This window comes from Tachyglossus aculeatus, chromosome 18 (genome assembly GCF_015852505.1).
Source record: "Tachyglossus aculeatus isolate mTacAcu1 chromosome 18, mTacAcu1.pri, whole genome shotgun sequence".
Classification (NCBI taxonomy): domain Eukaryota; kingdom Metazoa; phylum Chordata; class Mammalia; order Monotremata; family Tachyglossidae; genus Tachyglossus; species Tachyglossus aculeatus.
This window is the reverse complement of record NC_052083.1, coordinates 3,652,121-3,675,000: the sequence shown is the minus strand read 5'-3', so window position 1 is coordinate 3,675,000 and position 22,880 is coordinate 3,652,121. Positions and strand designations below refer to the sequence as shown.

At 45.7% G+C, this 22,880-nt stretch overlaps 2 protein-coding genes across 2 annotated transcripts in view; one reads left to right on the top strand and one right to left on the bottom strand.

Annotated features, from left to right (window-relative positions):
• The window catches only part of NSMCE2 (NSE2 (MMS21) homolog, SMC5-SMC6 complex SUMO ligase), a 185,496-nt gene extending 178,027 nt beyond the window's left edge, over positions 1-7,469 (bottom strand). The window contains exon 1 of the mRNA XM_038760457.1: positions 7,383-7,469. The gene's annotated coding sequence lies outside the window, so the exon portion shown is untranslated. The remainder of the gene's footprint in view (positions 1-7,382) is intronic.
• A 713-nt stretch (positions 7,470-8,182) lies between these two features.
• WASHC5 (WASH complex subunit 5) overlaps positions 8,183-22,880 on the top strand; it is a 64,242-nt gene continuing 49,544 nt past the window's right edge. The window contains exons 1-5 of the mRNA XM_038760349.1: positions 8,183-8,248; positions 11,840-12,164; positions 14,736-14,881; positions 16,496-16,580; positions 18,904-19,004. Coding sequence (XP_038616277.1) covers positions 11,979-12,164; positions 14,736-14,881; positions 16,496-16,580; positions 18,904-19,004 — 518 coding nt within the window. The 5' untranslated portion in view covers positions 8,183-8,248; positions 11,840-11,978. The remainder of the gene's footprint in view (positions 8,249-11,839; positions 12,165-14,735; positions 14,882-16,495; positions 16,581-18,903; positions 19,005-22,880) is intronic.

The following is a 22,880-nucleotide window of genomic DNA, read 5'->3' as shown; positions in this document are numbered from 1 at the left end:
ACCGATATCTATCCGTTTCAAGCCCCCCAGTACGGCATGCATCAATCTTCAGAATGGGGCTGGAGGGCTTGATCCTATCATTTGTGTCTTCCTTGCCTCCACCCATGAGCTCAGTACAGTGCTTGGCAACTAGTGATTAAACTGCTACAATTATTACTATTATTAGTAGAAGCATTAAAGCAGGAATATAATAGTGGTGAACGCCTGGGTAGAATAGCGGTGAACGCCTGGGTAGGAGGCGATTAAGGAGAAAAGTTCTCTACCCTTTTTCAATTTCCCAAACTCCTTTGTAATCACTCTATAGTACACAAGAAACCTTATTTTACATACAAATTTTGGAAAATGCCTACATTTCTGTTGCCCTCAAATAATAATGACATTTATTAAGCGCTTACTATGTGCAGAGCACTGTTCTAAGCGCTGGGGAATTTACAAGGGGATCAGGTGGTCCCCCGTGGGGCTCACAGTCTTCATCCCCATTTTACAGATGAGGGAACTGAGGCCCAGAGAAGTGAAGTGACTTGCCCGAAGTCACACAGCTGACGAGTGGTGGAGCCGGAATTTGAACCCATGACCTCCGACTCCAAAGCCCACGCTCTTTCCACTGAGCCACGCTGCTTCTCTAATCAGAGATAAGTTTTCAAGACATGGTGAAAATCAATTGTATTTATTGAGCGCTTACTGTGTGCAGACCACTGTACTAAGTGCTTGGGAAGTACAAAATGGAAACGAAAAAGAGCTTTCTTGCAGAGAAGACTAAAATTCAAAACACAAAAGCATATCTTTGCTCATAACGGAGAGACAGATAAGATAATGTTTATATCCTTCCAAACCAGTTTTCAAGACATGGTGAAAACCAATCAATCAATCGTACTTATTGAGCGCTTACTGTGTGCAGAGCACTGTACTAAGCGCTTGGGAAGTACAGAACGAAAACGAAAAAGAGCTTTCTTGCAGAGAAGACTAAAATTCAAAACACAGAAACATATCTTTGCTCATAGTGGAGAGACAGATAACGTTTATATCCTTCCGAACAAGTTTTCAAGACATGGTGAAAATCAATCAATCAATCAATCAATCGTATTTATTGAGCACTTACTGTGTGCAGAGCACTGTACTAAGCGCTTGGGAAGTACAAAACAAAAACGACAAAGAGCTTTCTTGCAGAGAAGACTAAAATTCAAAACCCAAAAACATATCTTTGCTCATAGTGGAGAGACAGATAAGATAATGTTGATATCCTTCCAAACAAGTTTTCAAGACATGGTGAAAATCAATCAATCAATCAATCATATTTATTGAGCGCTTATTGTGTGCAGAGCATGTACTAAGCGCTTGGGAAGTACAAAACGAAAACAAAAAAGAGCTTTCTTGCAGAGAAGACTAAAATTCAAAACACAAAAACATATCTTTGCTTATAGTGGAGAGACAGATAAGATAATGCTTATATCCTTCCAAACAAGTTTTCAAGACATGGTGAAAATGAATCAATCAATCAATCAATCGTATTTATTGAGTGCTTACTGTGTGCAGAGCACTGTACTAAGCGCTTGGGAAGTACAAAACAAAAATGAAAAAGAGCTTTCTTGCAGAGAAGACTAAAATTCAAAACCCAAAAACATATCTTTGCTCATAGTGGAGAGACAGATAAGATAATGCTGATATTCTTCCAAACAAGTTTTCAACACATGGTGAAAATCAATCAATCAATCAATCATACTTATTGAGTGCTTACTGTGTGCAGAGCATTGTACTAAGTGCTTGGGAAGTACAAAACGAAAACGACAAAGAGCTTTCTTGCAGAAAAGACTAAAATTCAAAACACAAAAACATATCTTTGCTCATAGTGGAGAGACAGATAAGATAATGTTTATATCCTTCCAAACAAGTTTTCAAGACATGGTGAAAATCAATCAATCAATCAATCAATCGTATTTATTGAGCACTTACTGTTTGCAGAGCACCGTACTAAGCGCTTGGGAAGCACAAAATGAAAACGAAAAAGAGCTTTCTTGCAGAGAAGACTAAAATTCAAAACACAGAAACATATCTTTGCTCATAGTGGAGAGACAGATAAGATAATGTTGATATCCTTCCAAACAAGTTTTCAAGACATGGTGAAAATCAATCAATCGTATTTATTGAGCGCTTACTGTGTGCAGACCACTGTACTAAGCGCTTGGGAAGTACAAAACGAAAACGAAAAAGAGCTTTCTTGCAGAGAAGACTAAAATTCAAAACACAAAAACACATCTTTGCTCATAGTGGAGAGACAGATAAGATAATGTTGATATCCTTCCAAACAAGTTTTCAAGACATGGTGAAAACCAATCAATCGTATTTATTGAGCGCTTACTGTGTGCAGACCACTGTACTAAGCGCTTGGGAAGTACAAAACGAAAACAAAAAAGAGCTTTCTTGCAGAGAAGACTAAAATTCAAAACACAAAAACACATCTTTGCTCATAGTGCAGAGACAGATAAGATAATGTTGATATCCTTCCAAACAAGTTTTCAAGACATGGTGAAAATCAATCAATCAATCAATCAATCGTATTTATTGAACACTTACTGTGTGCAGAGCACTGTACTAAGCGCTTGGGAAGTACAAAACAAAAACGACAAAGAGCTTTCTTGCAGAGAAGACTAAAATTCAAAACACAAAAACATATCTTTGCTCATGGTGGAGAGACAGATAAGATAATGTTGATATCCTTCCAAACAAGTTTTCAAGACATGGTGAAAATCAATCAATCAATCAATCGTGCTTACTGAGTGCTTACTGTGTGCAGAGCACTGTACTAAGCGCTTGGGAAGTACAAAACAAAAACGACAAAGAGCTTTCTTGCAGAGAAGACTAAAATTCAAAGCACAAAAACATATCTTTGCTCATAGTGGAGAGACAGATAAGATAATGTTGATATCCTTCCAAACAAGCTTTCAAGACATGGTGAAAATCAATCAATCAATCAATCGTGGTTATTGAGTGCTTACTGTGTGCACAGCACTGTACTAAGCACTTGGGAAGTACAAAACGAAACGAAAAAGAGCTTTCTTGCAGAGAAGACTAAAATTCAAAACACAAAAACATATCTTTGCTCATAGTGGAGAGACAGATAAGATAATGTTGATATCCTTCCAAACAAGTTTTCAAGACATGGTGAAAATCAATCAATCAATCAATCGTATTTATTGAGCGCTTACTGTGTGCAGAGCACTGTACTAAGCGCTTGGGAAGTACAAAACGAAAACGAAAAAGAGCTTTCTTGCAGAGAAGACTAAAATTCAAAACACAAAAACATATCTTTGCTCATACTGGAGAGACAGATAAGATAATGTTGATATCCTTCCAAACAACCTAAATCCTAGTTATTTGAACAGAGACTTTTTTTTTTCCCTCTGTGGCAAATCAATAATCTGCCTGGTGCTTCTTTATCAGTGAAGGGAAGTAATTCAGCATTCATAAACTCGGCTGAGGCCACTAACTAACCCATTTCAATTAATTTCTACAGTGTTTAAACATACTACAGGGGCAGGCAACATGAACTGATACTGTCAGTGAGTTATTCTAATAATAATAATAATAATGTTGGCATTTGTTAAGCGCTTACTATGTGCAAAGCACTGTTCGGAGCGCTGGGGGGGGATACAAAGTGATCAGGTTGTCCCATGTGGGGTTCACAGTCTTAATACCCATTTTACAGATGAGATAACTGAGGCCCAGAGAAGTTAAGTGGCTTGCCCAAGGTCACACAGCAGACATGTGGCGGAGTCGGGATTCGAACCCATGACCTCTGACTCCAAAGCCCGTGCTCTTTCCATTGAGCCACGCTGCTTCAATTGATATCCAGCCCCTTTAACATACCTTGGAGGAGGTAAATAAGTTGGAATGGCTTTTACTTTATTTACCTGCACCTGATGGGTAGGGACTGTCTCTGTATGTTGCCAACTTGTACTTCCCAAGCGCTTAGTACAGTGCTCTGCACACAGTAAGCGCTCAATAAATACGACTGATTGATCGATTGAAGGTAGTAATACGGTTTAGGCTGAGCCTAATTTGAATTTTTTTTTCATGGTACTTGCTTTGTGCTTACTATTTTTTTTTAATGGCATGTATTAAGCGCTTACTATGTGCAGAGCACTGTTCTAAGCGCCGGGGAATTTACAAGGTGACCAGGTTGTCCCATGTGGGGCTCACAGTCTCAATCCCCATTTGGCAGATGAGGTAACTGAGGCCCAGAGAAGTGAAGTGACTTGCCCAAAGTCACACAGCTGACGAGTGGCGGAGCCGGGATTTGAACCCATGACCTCTGACTCCAAAGCCCGGGCTCTTTCCACTGAGCCACGCTGCTTCCCTAGAGTAGGTTCAAGATAATCAGGTTGGGCACAGTTTCATTTTACTAAAGCACAGAGAAGTTAAGTTACATGCCCGAGGTTGCACAGCAGATAGTGGCGGGGGGGGGGGGGGGGGGGGGAATTAGAACCCAGCTCCTTCTGGCTCCCAGGACTGTGTTCTAACCACTAGGCCACGGTGTTTTTTTTCCTTCAAGATCCTCTGCCACTTCTGCGGTCACTGTCAGTAATTATTGAGCACCTACTGGGGAGAGAGCATTGTACTGAGGCACCTCGTTAGTGCTCTTGATTAATAATAATAATAATAATAATAATAATAATAATAATGGTATTTGTTAAGCGCTTACTATGTGCCAAGCACTGTTCTAAGCGCTGGGGAGGTTACAAGGTGATCAGGTTGTCCCACGGGGGGCTCACAGTTTTTTAATCCCCATTTTCCAGATGGGGGAACTGAGGCCCAGAGAAGTCAAGTGACTCGCCCTAAGTAATAATGATGATAGCATTTATTAAGCGCTTACTATGTGCAAAGCACTGTTCTAAGCGTCGGGGCAGTTAACGAGGTGATCAGGTTGTCCCACGGGGGGTTCACAGTCTTCATCCCCGTTTTACAGATGAGGGGACTGAGGCACAGAGAAGTTAAGTCACACAGCTGACAGTGGGAAGAGTGGGATTTGAACCCATGACCTGTGACTCCAGAGCCCGGGCTCTTTCCACGGAGCCACGCTCCTTCTCTAAAAGTAATGCACTATGGGCTCATGAGAAGCAGCGTGGCTCTGTGGAAAGAGCCCAGGCTCTGGAGTCAGAGGTCATGGGTTCAAATCCCGCCTCCGCCACTTGTCAGCTGTGTGACTTTGGGCAAGTCACATCACTTCTCTGGGCCTCAGTTCCCTCCTCTGTCAAATGGGGATGAAGACTGTGAGTCCCCCAGGGGACAACCTGATCACCCTGTAAACTCCCCAGCGCTTACAACAGTGCTTTCCACATAGTAAGCGCTTAATAAATGCCATTATTATTATTATTTGGAGTCAGAGGTCATGCATTCAAGTCCCGGCTCCGCCAATTGTCAGCTGTGTGACTTTGGGCAAGTTGCTTAACTTCTCTGTGCCTCAGTGACCTCATCTGTAAAATGGGGATGAAGACTGTGAGTCCCCCGTGGGACAACCTGATCACCCTGTTAACCTCCCCAGCACTTACAACAGTGCTTTCCACATAGTAAGCGCTTAATACATGCCATTATTATTATTATTTGGAGTCAGAGGTCAGGGGTTCAAATCCTGGCTCCGCCAATTGTCAGCTGTGTGACTTTGGGCAAGTTGCTTAACTTCTCTGTGCCTCAGTGACCTCCTCTGTCAAATGGGGATGAAGACTGTGAGCCCCCCGTGGGACAATCTGATCACCCTGGAACCTCCGCAGCGCTTACAACAGTGCTTTCCACAAAGTAAGCGCTTAATAAATGCCATTACTATTATTATTATTTGGAGTCAGAGGTCAGGGGTTCAAATCCCGGCTCCGCCAATTGTCAGCTGTGTGACTTTGGGCAAGATGCTTAACTTATCTGTGCCTCCGTGACCTCATCTGTAAAATGGGGATGAAGACTGTGAGCCCCCCCGTGGGACAACCTGATCACCCTGTAACTTCCCCAGCGCTTACAACAGTGCTTTCCGCAAAGTAAGCGCTTAATAAATGCCATTATTATTATTATTATTATTATTTGGAGTCAGAGATCATGGGTTCAGATCCCGGCTCTGCCAATTGTCAGCTGTGTGACTTCGGGCAGGCCACTTCACTTCACTGGGCCTCATCTGTAGCCCACTGTTGGGTAGGGACTGTCTCTATAGGTTGCCAACTTGTACTTCCCAAGCGCTTAGTACAGTGCTCTGCACACAGTAAGTGCTCAATAAATACGATTGATTGATTGCTTGATTAAAATGAGGCTCCCTAGGGCTCCCTTCAAAGCCCTACTGAGAGCTCACCTCCTCCAGGAGGCCTTCCCGGACTGAGCCCCTTCCTTCCTCTCCCCCTCGTCCCCCTCTCCATCCCCCCATCTTACCTCCTTCCCTTCCCCTCAGCACCTGTATATACGGATATATGTATGTACAGATTTATTACTCTATTTATTTTACTTGTACATATCTATTCTATTTATTCTATTTTGTTAGTATGTTTGGTTTTGTTCTCTGTCTCCCCCTTTTAGACTGTGAGCCCACTGTTGGGTAGGGACTGTCTCTAGATGTTGCCAACTTGGACTTCCCAAGCGCTTAGTCCAGTGCTCTGCACATAGTAAGCGCTTAATAAATACAATTGATGATGATGATGATTACTCTATTTTACTTGTACATATTTATTTTCTTTTGTTAATATGTTTTGTTGTCTGTCTCCCCCTTCTAGACTGTGAGCCCACTGTTGGGTAGGGACCGTCTCTAGATGTTGCCAACTTGGACTTCCCAAGAGCTTAGTACAGTGCTCTGCACATAGTAAGCGCTCAATAAATACGATTGATGATGATGACTACTCTATTTATTTTACTTGTACATATTTATTTTCTTTTGTTAATACATTTTGTTGTCTGTCTCCCCCTTCTAGACTGTGAGCCCACTGTTGGGTAGGGACTGTCTCTAGATGTTGCCAATTTGTACTTCCCAAGCGCTTAGTCCAGTGCTCTGCACACAGTAAGCGCTCAATAAATACGATTGATGATGATGATGACTATTTATTTTACTTGCACATATTTATTTTATTTTGTTAATATGTTTTATTGTCTGTCTCCCCCTTCTAGACTGTGAGCCCACTGTTGGGTAGGGACTGTCTCTAGATGTTGCCAACTTGGACTTCCCAAGCGCTTAGTACAGTGCTCTGCACACAGGAAGAGCTCAATAAATACGAATGAATGAAGGAATATAATGGGGATGAAGACTGTAAGCCCCACGGGGGCCAACCTGATCACCTTGTATCCCTCCAGCGCTTAGAACAGTGCTTGGCACATAGGAAGCGCTTAACAGACCCCCCAATGATGATGATGATGATGATTACCTGGTCCCAGGCCCCTCCGGGTCTCTATGGCGACCGCGGGATGACGTCATCGCCCGGCGCCGCCGCGCGCCGTCACCCCGGCCTCTCCCCCCCGTCACGTGACAGGCGGAGGGAGCCGGGGAGCCTCCTCATTGGTCGCCGCTCCGCCCGGCCCCGCCCCACGGTCACGTGGCAGGTAAAGGAGTGGGCGGGGGGGCCCTTCCCCGTCACATGATAGGTGGAAGAAGCTGGGAGCTCCGTCATTGGTCGCCGCTCCTTCAGGCGGCCAGGGAGGATCCTCCTCATTGGTCGCCGCTCCGCCCGGCCCCGCCCCACGGTCACGTGACAGGCAAGGGGGGCGGGGCCCTCCCCATCACATGATAGGTGGAAGAAGCCGGGAGCTCCGTCATTGGTCGCCGCTCCGCCAGGCCCCGCCCCCGTACCACGTGACAGGCGGAGGCGGCCGGGGAGCCTCGTCATTGGTCGCCGCTCCGCGCGGCCCCGCCCCACGGTCACGTGACAGCAGGAGGGCGGGGGCACTAAGGGACCGCCCCTTCCCCATCACATGATAGGTGGAAGAAGCCGGGAGCCCCGTCATTGGTCGCTGCTCCTCCCGGCCCCGCCCCCAAGATCACGTGGCAGACGGAGGCGGCCCGTCATTGGTCGCCGCCGCGCCCGGCCCCGCCCCGCAGATCACGTGACAGGGGAGGGGAGCAGGGGGGCCCCGTCATTGGTCGCCGCCGCGCCCGGCCCCGCCCCCGAGGATCACGTGACAGGGGAAGGGAGCAGGGGAGACCCGTCATTGGTCACCGCTCCGCCTGACCCCGCCCCCAGATCACGTGACGCCAGTCGGGAGGGCAGGCCGGCGGGGGTCGTTGTGGGCCACGGTAAGCGGGGGGGCGCCCTGACCCCCGACCTCTGACCCCTGACCCCCAGGGCAGCTTCCACTCACCAGCATGGCATTTGTCAAACGCTTCCTGTGTGCCAAGCACTGTTCTAAGCGTTGGGGTCATCCTTATAATAATAATAACGATGGCATTTGTTAAGCGCCTCTTGTGTGCCAAGCACTGTTCCAACCGCTGGGGTAATAATAACAATAATCAATCAATCGTATTTATTGAGCACTTACTGTGTGCAGAGCACTGTACTAAGCGCTTGGGAAGTACAAGTTGGCAGCATATAGAGACGGTCCCTACCCAACAGTGGGCTTAGAGTCTAAAAGTCTAAATAATAATAATGATGGCATTTATTAAGTGCTTACTATGTGCCAAGCACTGTTCTAAGCGCTAGGGAGGTTGCAAGGTGATCAGGTTGTCCCCCGTGGGGCCCACAGTCTTCATCCCTATTTGACAGATGAGGGAACTGAGGCCCAGAGAAGTGAATTGACTTGCCCAAAGTCGCACAGCTGACAAGTGGCGGAGCCGGGATTCGAATAATAGTAATAATAATGGCATTTTATTAAGCGCTTCCTATGTGCAAAGCACTGTTCTAAGCACTGGGGAGGTTACAAGGAGATCAGGTTGTTCCACGGGGGGCTCACAGTCTTCATCCCCATTTTACAGATGAGGTAACTGAGGCCCAGAGAAGGGAAGTGACTTGCCCAAAGTCACACAGCTGACAAGTGGCAGAGCCAGGATTCGAATAATAATAATATTAATGGCATTTTATTAAGCGCTTACTATGTGCCAAGCACTGTCCTAAGCGCTGAGGAGGTTACAAGGTGATCAGGCTGTCCCCTGTGGGGCCCACAGTCTTCATCCCCATTTTCCAGATGAGGGAACTGAGGCCCAGAGAAGTGCAGTGACTTGCCCAAAGTCACAGAGCTGTCAAGTGGCGGAGCCGGGATTTGAACCCATGACCTCTGACGCCAAAGCCCGGGCTCTTTTCCACTGAGTCCCACTGCTTCTCTTCTTGTACTTCCCAAGCGCTTAGTACAGTGCTCTGCGCACAGTAGGCGCTCAATAAATATGATTGAATAACGTCAGACCAAAGAACGGAGGGGCCTCTGAGGTCTCAGGAGACGGCAATGTGCAACTGAGTTTCAGATTCATTCAGTCGGGTTTATTGAGCGCTTACTGTGCTCAGAGCGCTGTACTAAGCGCTTGGGGGCAAGGTACACCTGTGTGGTATTTATTAAGCAAGGACTGTGAATATAGGGTCAGCAGGCTCAGTGTCTATCCCTGATGAGGCTCAAGTTAATGAACGCGATGATTTTAGGAATGATATTGGAAGAAGATGTAGTTCTCTGTCGGCTGTGTGACCTTGGGGAAGCCTGTTCACTTCTCTGGGCCTCAGTTCCCTCATCTGTCAAATGGGGATGAAGATTGTGAGTCCCAAGTGGGACAACCTGATCACCTTGTAACCTCCCCAGCGCTTAGAACAGTGCTTTGCACATAGTAAGCGCTTAATAAATGCCAGCATTATTATCATCATCATCATCATCAATCGTATTTATTGAGCGCTTACTGTGTGCAGAGCACTGTACTAAGCGCTTGGGAAGTACAAATTGGCAACATATAGAGACAGTCCCTACCCAACAGTGGGCTCACAGTCTAAAAGGGGGAGACAGAGAACAAAACCAAGCATACCAACAAAATAAAATGAATAGATATGTACAAGTAAAATAAATAGAGTAATAAATATGTACAAACATATCCATATATACAGGTGCTGTGGGGAAGGGAAGGAGGTAAGATGGGGGATGGAGAGGGGGACGAGGGGGAGAGGAAGGAAGGGGCTCAGTCTGGGAAGGCCTCCATTCCATTAATAATAATTAATAATAATGTTAATTATAATAATAATATTATTATTATTATTCTCAGGCCCTACTCCAGCTCACCTCCTCCAGGAGGCCTTCCCAGACTGAGCCCCTTCCTTCCTCTCCCCGTCGTCCCCCTCTCCATCCCCCCGTCTTACCTCCTTCCCTACAGCACCTGTATATATGTTTGTACATCTTTATTACTCTATCTATTTATTTTACTTGTACCTATCTATTCTATTTATTTTATTTTGTTAGTATGTTTGGTTTTGTTCTCCGTCTCCCCCTTCTAGACTGTGAGCCCACTGTCGGGTAGGGACCGTGTCTAGATGTTGCCAACTTGGACTCCCCAAGCGCTTAGCACAGTGCTCTGCACACAGTAAGTGCTCAATAAATACAATTGATTGATTGATTCTTTTATTCCCGTTGCCATCCAATGATGATAGAGAAGCAGCGTGGCTCAGTGGAAAGAGCCCGGGTTTTGGAGTCAGAGGTCATGTTTTCAAATCCCGGCTCCGCCAGTTGTCAGTTGTGTGACTTTGGCCAAGTCACGTCACTTCTCTGGGCCTCAGTTCCCTCATCTGTAAAATGGGGATGAAGGCTGTGAGCCCCATGAGGGACAACCTGATCACCTTGTAGCCTCCCCAGCGCTTAGAACAGCGCTGTGCACGTAGTAAGCGCTTAATAAATGCCATTATTATTATGGGTTCAAATCCCGGCTCCGCCAATTGTCAGTTGTGTGACTTTGGGCAAGTCCCTTCACTTCTCTGCCTCAGTTCCCTCATCTGTAAAACGGGGATTAAGGCTGTGAGCCCCAGGTGGGACAACCTGATCACCTCGTAATAATAATAATAATAACGATGGCATTTATTAAGCGCTTACTATGTGCAAAGCACTGTTCTAAGCGCTGGGGAGGTTACAAGGTGACCAGGTTGTCCCACGGTGGGCTCACAGTCTCCCCATTTTACAGATGAGGTAGCTGAGGCCCAGGGAAGTGACCTCCCCAGTGCTTAGAACAGTGCCTTGCACATAGTAAGCACTTAATAAATGCTCTTCTTCTTCTTCTTCTTCTTCTTCTTCTTCTTCTTCTTCTTCTTCTTCTTCTTCTTCTTCTTCTTCTTCTTCCTTCTTTCTTCTTCTTCCTTTTCTTCTTCTTCTTCTTCCTTCTTTCTTCTTCTTCCTTTTCTTCTTCTTCTTCTTCCTTCTTTCTTCTTCTTCCTTCTTTCTTCTTCTTCTTCCTTTTCTTCTTCTTCCTTTCTTCTTTCTTCTTCTTTCTTCTTCTTTCTTCTTCTTTCTTCTTTCTTCTTCTTCCTTCTGTCTTCTTCTTTCTTCTTCTTCTTTCTTCTTCTTCTTCTTTCTTCTTCTTTCATCTTCTTTCTTCTTCCTTCTTTCTTCTTCTTTCTTCTTCTTTCTTCTTCCTTCTTTCTTCTTCTTTCTTCTTCTTTCTTCCTTCTTCTTCCTTCTTTCTTCTTCTTTCTTCTTTCTTCTTCTTCTTCTTCTTTCTTCTTCTTCCTTCTTCTTCCTTCTTTCTTCTTCCTTCTTTCTTCTTCCTTCTTTCTTCTTCTTTCTTCTTCTTCTTCTTCCTTCTTTCTTCTTCTTCCTTCTTTCTTCTTCTTTCTTCTTTCTTCTTCTTCCTTCTTTCTTCTTTCTTCTTCTTTCTTCTTCTTCCTTCTTCTTTCTTCTTCTTCTTTCTTATTATTATGTGTCCTTTCTAATCCAGATTCCTTAACGGAGCGTTCACTTCCCAAGAACTCCACTCTTGAGCGGATGGTGGGAAGATTGCGGCTGGGGAAGGAAGGGGCTGAAACATTCCCCCCCCCACCCCCCGCCCGCCGAAGCCCGGCTGGCCTTTCCTCACGATGGTGGACTTCCTCGCTGAGAACAATCTCTGCGGGCAGGCCGTTCTGCGCATCGTCTCCCGTGGCAACGCCATCATTGCTGAGCTCCTGCGCCTCTCGGAATTCATCCCCGGGGTGTTCAGGCTCAGAGACAAAGCCGATCAACAGAAATATGGCGATATCATATTTGATTTCAGTTACTTTAAGGTAAGCCCCCGGGTCTTCAACTGACATTTCCCGGCAGAGCAGGCCTCTTTCGGACAGGTGTTCGGATCCTGTTCCCTAGAGATGAGGTGATTTGACCAGTAGATATTGTTTGTACGTATTGGTTTTTTAGACTGTGAGCCCACTGTTGGGTAGGGACTGTCTCTATGTGTTGCCAATTTGTACTTCCCAAGCGCTTAGTACAGTGCTCTGCACATAGTAAGCGCTCAATAAATACCATTGATGATGATGATGATTACTCTAAGCAGCGTGGCTCAGTGGAAAGGGCCCGGGCTTTAGAGTCAGAGGTCATGGGTTTGAATCCCGGCTCCGCCACATGTCTGCTGTGTGACCTTGGGCAAGTCACGTCACTTCTCTGAGCCTCAATTCCCTCATCTGGAAAATGGGGATGAAGACTGTGAGTCCCACGTGGGACCACCTGATCGCCTTGTATCCCCACCCCAGCGCTTAGAACAGTGTTTTGCACATAGCGCTTAACAAATGCCATAATTATTATTATTTTACTTGTACATATCTATTCTATTTATTTTATTTTTGTTCATATGTTTGGTTTTGTTCTCCGTCTCCCCCTTCTAGACTGTGAGCCCGCTGGTGGGTAGGGACCGTCTCTCTATGTTGCCGACTTGGACTTCCCAAGCGCTTAGCCCAGTGCTCTGCACACAGTAAGCGCTCACTAAATACGATTGATTTTAGACTGTGAGCCCACTGTTGAGTAGGGACCGTCTCTCTATGTTGCCGACTTGGACTTCCCAAGCGCTTAGCACAGTGTTCTGCACACAGTAAGCGCTCAATAAATACGATTGATTTTAGACTGTGAGCCCGCTGTTGGGTAAGGACCGTCTCCCTATGTTGCCGACTTGGACTTCCCAAGCGCTTAGTACAGTGCTCTGCACACAGTAAGCGCTCAATAAATGCAATTGATTGATTTGGCGAGCGCTCAATGAATGTGATTGATTGATTGATTGATTTTGACGAGCATAGTGAATTTAATGGTATGAAAAAGAGAGCTGTGGAATGGAGTTGGAACAAGACCGTAAGTCTCAGTGACATTTTATCTTATGTTTATTTTTTATCTATTTTTGTACATTTTTAAATTTCATCAATTTTATAAATATAACATGAATATGAATTTTATAAATTTTTAAATTTATCTAAATTCATCTATTTGGGAGGCCTTCCCAGACTGAGCCCCCTCCTTTCTCTCCCCCTCCCCGTCCCCCCCCCGTCTTACCTCCTTCCCCTCCCCACGGCACCTGTATATATGTATATATGTTTGTACGGATTTATTACTCTATTTTATTTGTACATATTTATTCTATTTCTTTTATTTTGTTAATATGTTTTGTTTTGTTGTCTAGACTGTGAGCCCGCTGTTGAGTAGGGACCGTCTCTCTATGTTGCCAACTTGGACTTCCCAAGCGCTTAGTACAGTGCTCTGCGCACAGTAAGCGCTCAACAAATATGATTGATTTGACGAGAAAAGTGAATTTAATGGTATGAAAAAGAGAGCTGTGGAATGGGGTTGGAACAAGACCATAAATCTCAGTGACATTTTATCTAGTGTTTATTTTTTTATCTATTTTTGTACATTTTTAAATTTTATCGATTTTATAAATATAACATAAATATGAATTTTATAAATTTTTAAATTTATCTAAATTCATCTATTTAGGAGGCCTTCCCAGACTGAGCCCCCTCCTTTCTCTCCCCCACCTTACCTCCTTCCCCTCCCCACAGCACCTGTATATATGTATATATGTTTGTACGGATTTCAATCAATCAATCGTATTTATTGATCACTTACTGTGTGCAGAGCACTGTACTAAGCGTTTGGGAAGCACAAGTTGGCAACACACAGAGACGGTCCCTACCCAACAGTGGGCTCACAGTCTAGAAGTATTTATTATTTAGTTGTACATATTTATTCTATTTATTTTATTTTGTTGATTTGTTTTGTCGTCCAGACTGCGAGCCCACTGTCGGGTAGGGACCGTCTCTCTATGTTGCCAACTTGTACTTCCCAAGCGCTTAGTACAGTGCTCTGCACACAGTAAGAGTTCCATAAATATGACTGAATGAACAGTGGATTTGGGAATTATGACAAGGAGAGACCCACTGGGAATTTGGGAAAGCCCATTACCGTGTCCATGCTTCACAAAGGGAAATGGGGGTAGCAAGTCATTAAATTAATCCAATCGGTGAAGGCAGCCAAACCGAATCTTTCGAGGCGACAGATTCATTTTAGATCCCGAGCTGTTCATTTCAGCCGTCCGCACTGCCGCGCAGGGTAGAGGCGGCTAACCGACTCTTTTAGGGTCGGAAATTCACTTTGGGACTCAGGTTTTATAGTCCGTACTGATGAAAATATTCAGGTCCCATATCTCCATCTCACTTTTTTCAATGTATGCAAGTCTCTGACAGCGAAAAATCCACTTCTCTGCTGATGTGTCTTCCATGCCATAAGACCAGTGGTCATGGTTGTCGTAGAATCCTCCAAGTGCCAAGAAGTACTTTTTAGATTGTGTTTTTACACCTGTTTGTTTTTCTTCTTAGGGGCCAGAGATGTGGGAGAGCAGGCTGGAAGCAAAGCCAGAGCTGTTGGATTTAGATGAAGAGTTTCGTGAAAACAACATAGAGATAGTGACGAGATTTTATTTGGCTTTTCAGAGCGTGCATAAGTATATTGTGGATTTAAACAGGTAATTCAGAAGCCCAACAGGAATTTAATTCTAACAGGACGCGTCAAAGCAAAATCGATTTTTCTCGGGTAGCTTAATCAATCAATCAATCAGTCGTATTTATTGAGCGCTTACTGTGTGCAGAGCACTGTACATAGCGCTTGGGAAATACAAGTTGGCAACATATAGAGACAGTCGCTACGCAACAGTGGGCTCATAGTCTAAAAGGGGGAGACAGAGAACAAAACCAAACATACTAATAAAATAAATAGAATAGATATGTACAAGTAAAATAAATAAATAGAGTAATAAATTGTACAAACGTATATACATATATACAGGTGCTGTGGGGAAGGGAAGGAGGTAAGATGGGGGGATGGAGAGGGATGGATAAGAGGGGATGGATAAGATAAAGCTTATCCCTCCTTAAAGCCAAGCATCATGGCGTAGTGGAGAGAACATCAGCCTGAGAGTCAGAGCACGGGTTCTAATCCCTGCTCTGCCATCTGTCAGCTGTGTGACCTTGGACAAGTCACACAACTTCGCTGGACATCAGTTTCCTCATTTGTAAAGTGGGGACTCCATACCTGCCCTCCATCCTACTTAGACTGAATCCCATGTGGGTCAGGGACTCTGCCACCCTGATCGACAGTGCTTGGCACGTAGTAAGTGCTTAAGAAATATTATTACTTTATAATCTCGTGTTTCCTAGATTCTTATTCTCTTCCTTGCTTAGAGTACATCAACCCTGTTTCCCTTCTCGCTGGAAGTGACAATAAGCCCGTTTTGCTTCCAGGTTTTAATTTACAATTAAATTCATTTTGACGTTACCCCTCTCAGGGAGAAGGATTTTGAAAGGAGAAATCTGTGCCTTGTAATTCTATTTCTGTTCCCAAGTGCAGTGCTGTTGCATACACAGTAAACCCTCCATGTTGATAATGATGAGTACAAAGGTGTTACTGAGAAACATTTCCCCGCCAAAGTTCTTTGAACTAGTTTCTCTTCTTTCCTATATCGGTCTCTGTGGGATGTGGGATCCCGGGAGGGATGTGAACTGTGTCCATCCTGATTTTTAGACTGTGAGCCCACTGTTGGGTAGGGACTGTCTCTATATGTTGCCAATTTGTGCTTCCCAAGCGCTTAGTACAGTGCTCTGCACATAGTAAGCGCTCAATAAATACGATTGATTGATTGATTGATTAGCTTGTATCGACCCCAGCGCTTAGGACGGTGCCTGGCACATGGTGAGAATTTAATAAATACCATTAAAAAAAAAAAAAAGGTTCAAGAAACTGTATGCAGGGTAGACTGAAGGAGGGAAAAGGTTAAACGGGAAGACTATTAAGGAGCCCCTTAGTCTCTGGAACTGTAATCCCATAGGTAGGTATCTGAAAAAAAGCCTGGGAGTTTCCAGTGAGATTTGAAAAGACCCAAGGTGGCAGCTTTCATCCCGTTTGCTCTGGGAAACCTGTCCCATCTCAGTCCACGTCTCCCTGAAATCTCCACTCCATTACCATCCCTGTGCATAAAGCAAAAACCCGGCATATCCGGTCAGCAAACCACTTAAGCATCTTTCGAGAAGGAAAGCAAAATTCCTTCGTCCTGGAAGTAAACTCTCCTTTCCTTCTTCCGCAGGTACCTGGATGATCTTAATGAAGGGATTTATATTCAGCAAACGCTGGAAACTGTGCTTCTCAATGAAGACGGAAAGCAGCTTCTAGTAAGTGGTCAGACATCTCGGGTCGCTGAAGCGTCGTGGAAATGCCAAACCCAATCAGTTGGCCACACTAGCGTATATCAAACACGGAGATGGTATTCCCCTCTCCCTCCCACTCCCCCCATTGTCTGCTAAAAGCCCAAACTGAGCACTTTCCTCGTATCAGGAGGTGAATAACACTTGCACTCCTGCCTGGGAGTCAGGAGGAAGGCCGGAGAATCAGGCCAAAGGCGGAGCTTGGGAGGCAGAGAAAGTCCCAGGATGCTCAAACTTGGAAGGTGTCAGTGCCCCAAAGAGGAAGCCCCTCGGAGCATATGGGGAGCAGAGGAGGAGGAGGAGAAAGTTCCTGTGAGTGGTTAGGAGATTTGAAAACTCCCTCCTACCCTAGAGCAGATTGGAGGATGGAGGTAGTTCATTCATTCATTCATTCAATCATATTTATTGAGCGCTTACTGTGTGCAGAGCACTGTACTACACGCTTGGGAAGTACACGGAAGCAGCGTGGCTCAGTGGAAAGAGCCCGGGCTTTGGAGTCAGAGTTCGTGGGTTCGAATCCCGGCTCTACCAATTGTCAGCTGCGTGACTTTGGGCAAGTCACCTAACTTCTCTATGCCTCAGCTCTCTCGTCTGTAAAATGGGGATTAAGATTGTGAGCCCCCCATGGGACAACCTGATCATCTTATAACAGCGCTTTGCACATAGTAAGCGCTTAATAAATGCCATCATTAGTAATATTATTATTATTACAAGTCGGCAACACATAAAGACGGTCCCTACCCAACAGTGGGCTCACAGTCTAGAAGGGGGAGACAGACAACAAAACGAAACATATTAACAAAAGTTCCCCCAACAGCACACAAGAAGGAAAAGTCCCTGTTAGTGGGCAGGGGAAAGGAAGGCCCCGCAGTGCACACAAGACAGAAAAGCGCAAAAGACGACCAAAAATACCACCACAGTATGTCTAAATGAGGGTGCTGCCGGCTTATTTGGGAAGCTCAGCAGGGCAGGAGAGTGCCTTGGACTATGCAGAGAGCAGGGCCTCAACCCCCACTTTCCCCTGACTAGGAAGATCAGAGATGGGGCGTATGCCCCCAATTCACATCCCAGAGCTCAGGGTGTTGATGATGATGATGATGACGCTGATGATGACAGCATTTGTTAAGCCCTTACTATGTGCAAAGCACTGTTCTAAGCGCTGGGGTGGGATACAAGGTGATCAGGTTGTCCCACGTGGGGTTCACAGTCTTCCTCCCCGTTTTCCAGATGAGGTCACTGAGGCTCAGAGAAGTGAAGTGACTTGCCCAAGATCACACAGCTGACAATTGGCGCAGCCGGGATTAGAACCCATGACCTCTGACTCCCAAGCCCGGAGTCAGGAGAGGTCAGGAGAGAGAGGAACCCCAGAGAGAGGGAGGCTGGGTTATGTGGGGGTGATGGGTCATGGGAACCACAAAAGCATCTTCCTCCTCCGCTTCTTTAGCGGGTTGGATCGTGTTTTGCTAAATGCCGTGAAACGCTTAAAATAAATAGTTCTGTGAGAAATCATTCAGAAAAAGCCAGCTTTCCATCCCACATTGGTTCAGCGCAGTAGATTCCCTGCCAGTGGGCCGGTTCGCCTCCATTTCGGTTCTCAGGGCCGGAAAGCCAACGGCCGCCGAGCACACACTTAAATTGGTCCCAGTGTTGAAGAAAACACTTGAAGACCCTGCTCCTCCGGGGACACGGTGATGGCCGAGTTATCGGGCAGTCGCGATTAAAACCCACATCACCCCAAATTTGGAACAACAGCCGTGTGATGAACAGTGCTTTGCACATAGTAAGCGCTTAATAAATGCCATTATTATGTGATGTGGGGCTCCTCCATCAGGGTCTTGGGACCAACGGAGTGCGTTTTCCTCCCTCTTCCCTTCTCCCTCAGCCTCCCGGAGGGAAGGGATCCATCTGGCCAGGGGACGTAGGCAGCCAGTATCGTCGCTTCCTCACCGTTAGAGCCCTGGGATGGTCATGACCGGGGCCGGCCCCGCAAGGGCAGGGAGAAGAAGCCCAAGAACAAACCATTCCTCAAGCAGTAACGCCCCGCGGCTTTCCTCCTCTTCTTCGTCTGTGACTCGGTTCCCTGTTTGGCCATCTTTAAGACCCTACCAGGATTATCCCCAGTGCTGACCGTAGTGCCCGGCCCCCAGGAAGCACTAAACAAGTGTCAAAAATCATAATAATGGTTCCGGAGCGGTATGGGGAAGCTCCCTCTCACAGCCTCAAATTCACCCGTAAAGGAGATACGTAGAGGATGATTAGGAGTTTGATCCATTCTTTTCTCTCTCGGTAGTGTGAAGCTCTGTACTTGTATGGAGTCATGTTGATGGTGATTGACCAGAAAATCGAAGGAGAAGTCAGAGAGAGGATGCTAGTTTCCTACTACAGATACAGGTATCCTCACGTCCAGGATTACCGCAGAGGGTTTCCGCCGGTAAAAAGCATCAGGGAATTTGTTTCTGATAATAATGGGATTTCTTAAGCGCGCAGTATGTGCCCCACACTGTAGTAGGCACCGGGGTAGACACAAGACATTCAGGTTAGGCATAAATCTTGTCGCATGTTGGTCTCACAGTCTAAGTAGAGAGAATAAGATTTACTCCTCATTTTCAGAGGAGGAAACTGAGGCCCAGAAAAGTTAAGTTCATTCATTCATTCAGTCGTATTTATTGAGCGCCTACTGTGTGCAGAGCACTGCACTAAGCGCTTGGGAAGTACAAGGAGATGGTCCCTACCCAACAGCGGGCTCACAGTCTAGAAGGGGGAGACAGACAACAAAACAGCACATATTAACAAACTAAAATTAAGCAATTAACAACGACGGGAGGAATTTCTGCCCCTAATCTGTATCTGACTTCCGAGGCGTCAGCGGATAACCAAAGGAGCTGTTGAACGGGGAAGGCGATTTAATTTAGAAACAAGCGCTGCAGATTTCAGCGAGTTAACTGCAACTCATTCAGAGGGATGCTTGTCTGAGAAGGACCTCTGAGTGTGTATCGTGTGCAGGGCACTGTGCTAAGCGCTTGGGAGAGTACCGTATTTCACTGTGGGACGTCCAAACTCATGAATTACAGCTCCTCCGTTTTCTCGGGAGAGTAAGTCACCACGAAACGCAGAAACCGAGGAATTCTCTGGTTCCTTTAACCGCCCATTACCCGAGGTCTCCCAGCAGGTAAGTGACAGAGCCCGGGTGAGAATCCAGGTCCTCTAACTGCTAGGCCCGGGCTCTTCCCACTAGGCCACATTACTTCCTTCAAAGTGCCTTCGCAGCCACAGAAAGATCATCATCATCATCAATCGTATTTATTGAGCGCTTACTATGTGCAGAGCACTGGACTAAGCGCTTGGGAAGTACAAATTGGAAAGATGATAGGAGGTATCGGGATTTTTGCATGAGTTAAGACTGCCTCCCTTTTCTTGACTCCTGAATCATCATCATCATCATCAATCGTATTTATTGGGCGCTTACTATGTGCAGAGCACTGTACTAAGCGCTTGGGAAGTACAAATTGGCAACAAACAGAGATAGTCCCTACCCAACGGTGGGCTCACAGTCTAAAAGGGGGAGACAGAGAACAAAACCAAACATACTAACAAAATAAAATAAATAGAATAGCTACGTGCAAGTAAAATAAATAAATAAACAAATAAATAGAGTAATAAATATGTGCAAACATATATACATATATACAGGGATATATATGTATACATATATATACAGGGATATATATGAATCTAAAGTAAATACCAACTATTGGGCAGTGGAAAGAGTGAGACTGGCTCCAGACGGCCTTTTAAAATTTAGTGCCCCTTCCAAAAAGTCTTGTAAATGAAGCCGCGTGGCTCAGTGGAAAGAGCCCGGGCTTTGGAGTCAGAGGCCATGGGTTCAAATCCCGGCTCCGCCAGTTGTCGGCTGGGTGACTTTGGGCAAGTCACTTCACTTCCCTGGGCCTCAGTTCCCTTGTCTGTAAAATGGGGATGAAGACTGTCAGCCCGCCGTGGGACAACCTGATCACCTTGTAAACTCCCCAGCACTTAGAACAGTGCTCTGCACATAGTAAGCGCTTAATAAATGCCATTATTATTATTATTATTAATGGAAAGAGTGAGACTGGCTCCAGACGGCCTTTTAAAATTTAGTGTCCCTTCCAAAAAGTCTTGTACATGAAGCCGCGTGGCTCAGTGGAAAGAGCCCGGGCTTTGGAGTCAGAGGTCATGGGTTCAAATCCCGGCTCCGCCAATTGTCGGCTGGGTGACTTTGGGCAAGTCACTTCACTTTTCTCTGCCTCAGTTCCCTCGTCTGTAAAATGGGGGTTAAGACTGTGAGCCCCCCGTGGGACAACCTGATCACCTTGTAACCTCCCCGGTGCTTAGAACAGCGCTTTGCACATAGTAAGCGCTTAATAAATGGTATCATTATTATTATTATTATTATTATCATTTGGAGTCAGAGGTCGTGGGTTCAAATCCCGGCTCCGCCAGTTGTCAGCTGGGTGACTTTGGGCAAGTCACTTCACTTCTCTGTGCCTCAGTTCCCTCATCTGTAAAATGGGGGTTAATCGTGTGAGCCCCCTGTGGGACACCCTGATCACCTTGTAACCTCCCCAGCGCTTAGAACAGTGCTTTGCACATAGTAAGTGCTTAATAAATGCCATTATTATTATTATTCTAATTATTATTGTTATTATTATTATTCTAAGTGTTAAGATGGTTTTCATTCTCCGGAGGCCAATATTCAGTGAACCTTCTCCCAACCTTTTCAGGGTTTACGCTGGGTAATTAATTAGTCAATTAAAGGTATTTGTTGCGGGTTTATTGTGGGCTGAGCACTGTATTAAGCGCTGGGAGAGTTCAGTACACACGTTCCCTGCCCGCATCAAGCTTAGCCTAGAGGTGGGGGAAGTATGCTGAGGTTGACTCTGGAGAGGACCAACTTGTACTTCCCAAGCGCTTAGTACAGTGCTCTGCACACAGTAAGCGCTCAATAAATACGATTGATTGATTGATTTCTTATCCAGCTGTATCTAGGCCCTGGGTCTCCTGGCCATTGTGTTTCTGAAGAGTTCCGGGCAAACTGAGCCCCCTTTTTCCTCTCCTCCTCCCCATCCCCGCCGCCCTACCTCCTTCCCCTCCCCTCAGCACCTGTATATATATATATATATGTACAGATTTATTATTCTATTGATTTTACTTGTACATATTTACTATTTATTTTGTTAATGATATGCATGTAGCTTTAATTCTATCAGTTCTGACGATTTTGACACCTGTCTCCATGTTTCATTCTGTTGTCTGTCTCCCCCTTCTAGACTGTGAGCCCGTTGTTGGGTAGGGGCCGTCTCTCTATGTTGCCGACTTGTACTTCCCAAGCGTTCAGTACAGTGCTCTGCACACTGTAATACGATTGATTGAATGAATGAATGCAACCCAACAGAAGGAATAGCCCAGGGCATGTTGAAAGAGAAGCCAGGGAGCCAAGCTGCCAGGATTCATCCTGGAACTGTGGCCCGTGAGTAGCGCGCCGCTCTCCATCTATTAATCGATCAGTCAAACAATGACATTGAGCGCTGACTGTGTGCAGAGCACTGTACTAAGTGCTTGGGAGAGTCCTATGGAGTCAGTAGACACCTCTGCCAGCAAACATTTGAGCAGAAATACGACCAACTGAAGACACCACCGGAGGAAAACGGAGGGAGACGCCTTCCTTCCCCAGTTCCAGGGACGGGTTGCCAGCTCCCTCCTAAATTTGAACGCGACCCAGAGCCGCGTATTATTTGGTTGAACACGACACGGATTTTCAGTGAAATTTCAACTGCCAGTCCCTGGGCCTGTTTTCTGCGTCCTTGAGCAGTCGGGGAGCCCTGGGGTTGTAGAGGTGTTGGCAGCTACATCTGTGCCTGGAACTTTTTTCAATCTATTGTCCATTTCTATTGTCCGTCATAAAAAAAGGAAATAGAGGCGTTTCAGGTAATATATATCATGGGGAGTCCTTGTTTTCTGGGTTCCCAAGTGTACTGCCTAGAGGTTGGATTGACTGAGAAGAGTATAGCAGTCCAATAGACATGGACGGGAGGAAGAGAAGTGAGACGGGTCAAAAGGAGCTTTAGGAGAAATATGGCTTCAAACCCAAGACCAGGATTCCAGGCCTCTAGAAAAGCCATTTTCCCCATTCTCAGCAGAGTTCCCTGACCAGATGCCCCAATCCAACTCTGGTTTCAAGCTGTGAGCAGGAAGTTTGGAAAAAATCGGGTTTGATCAGGAAGGTTGGTC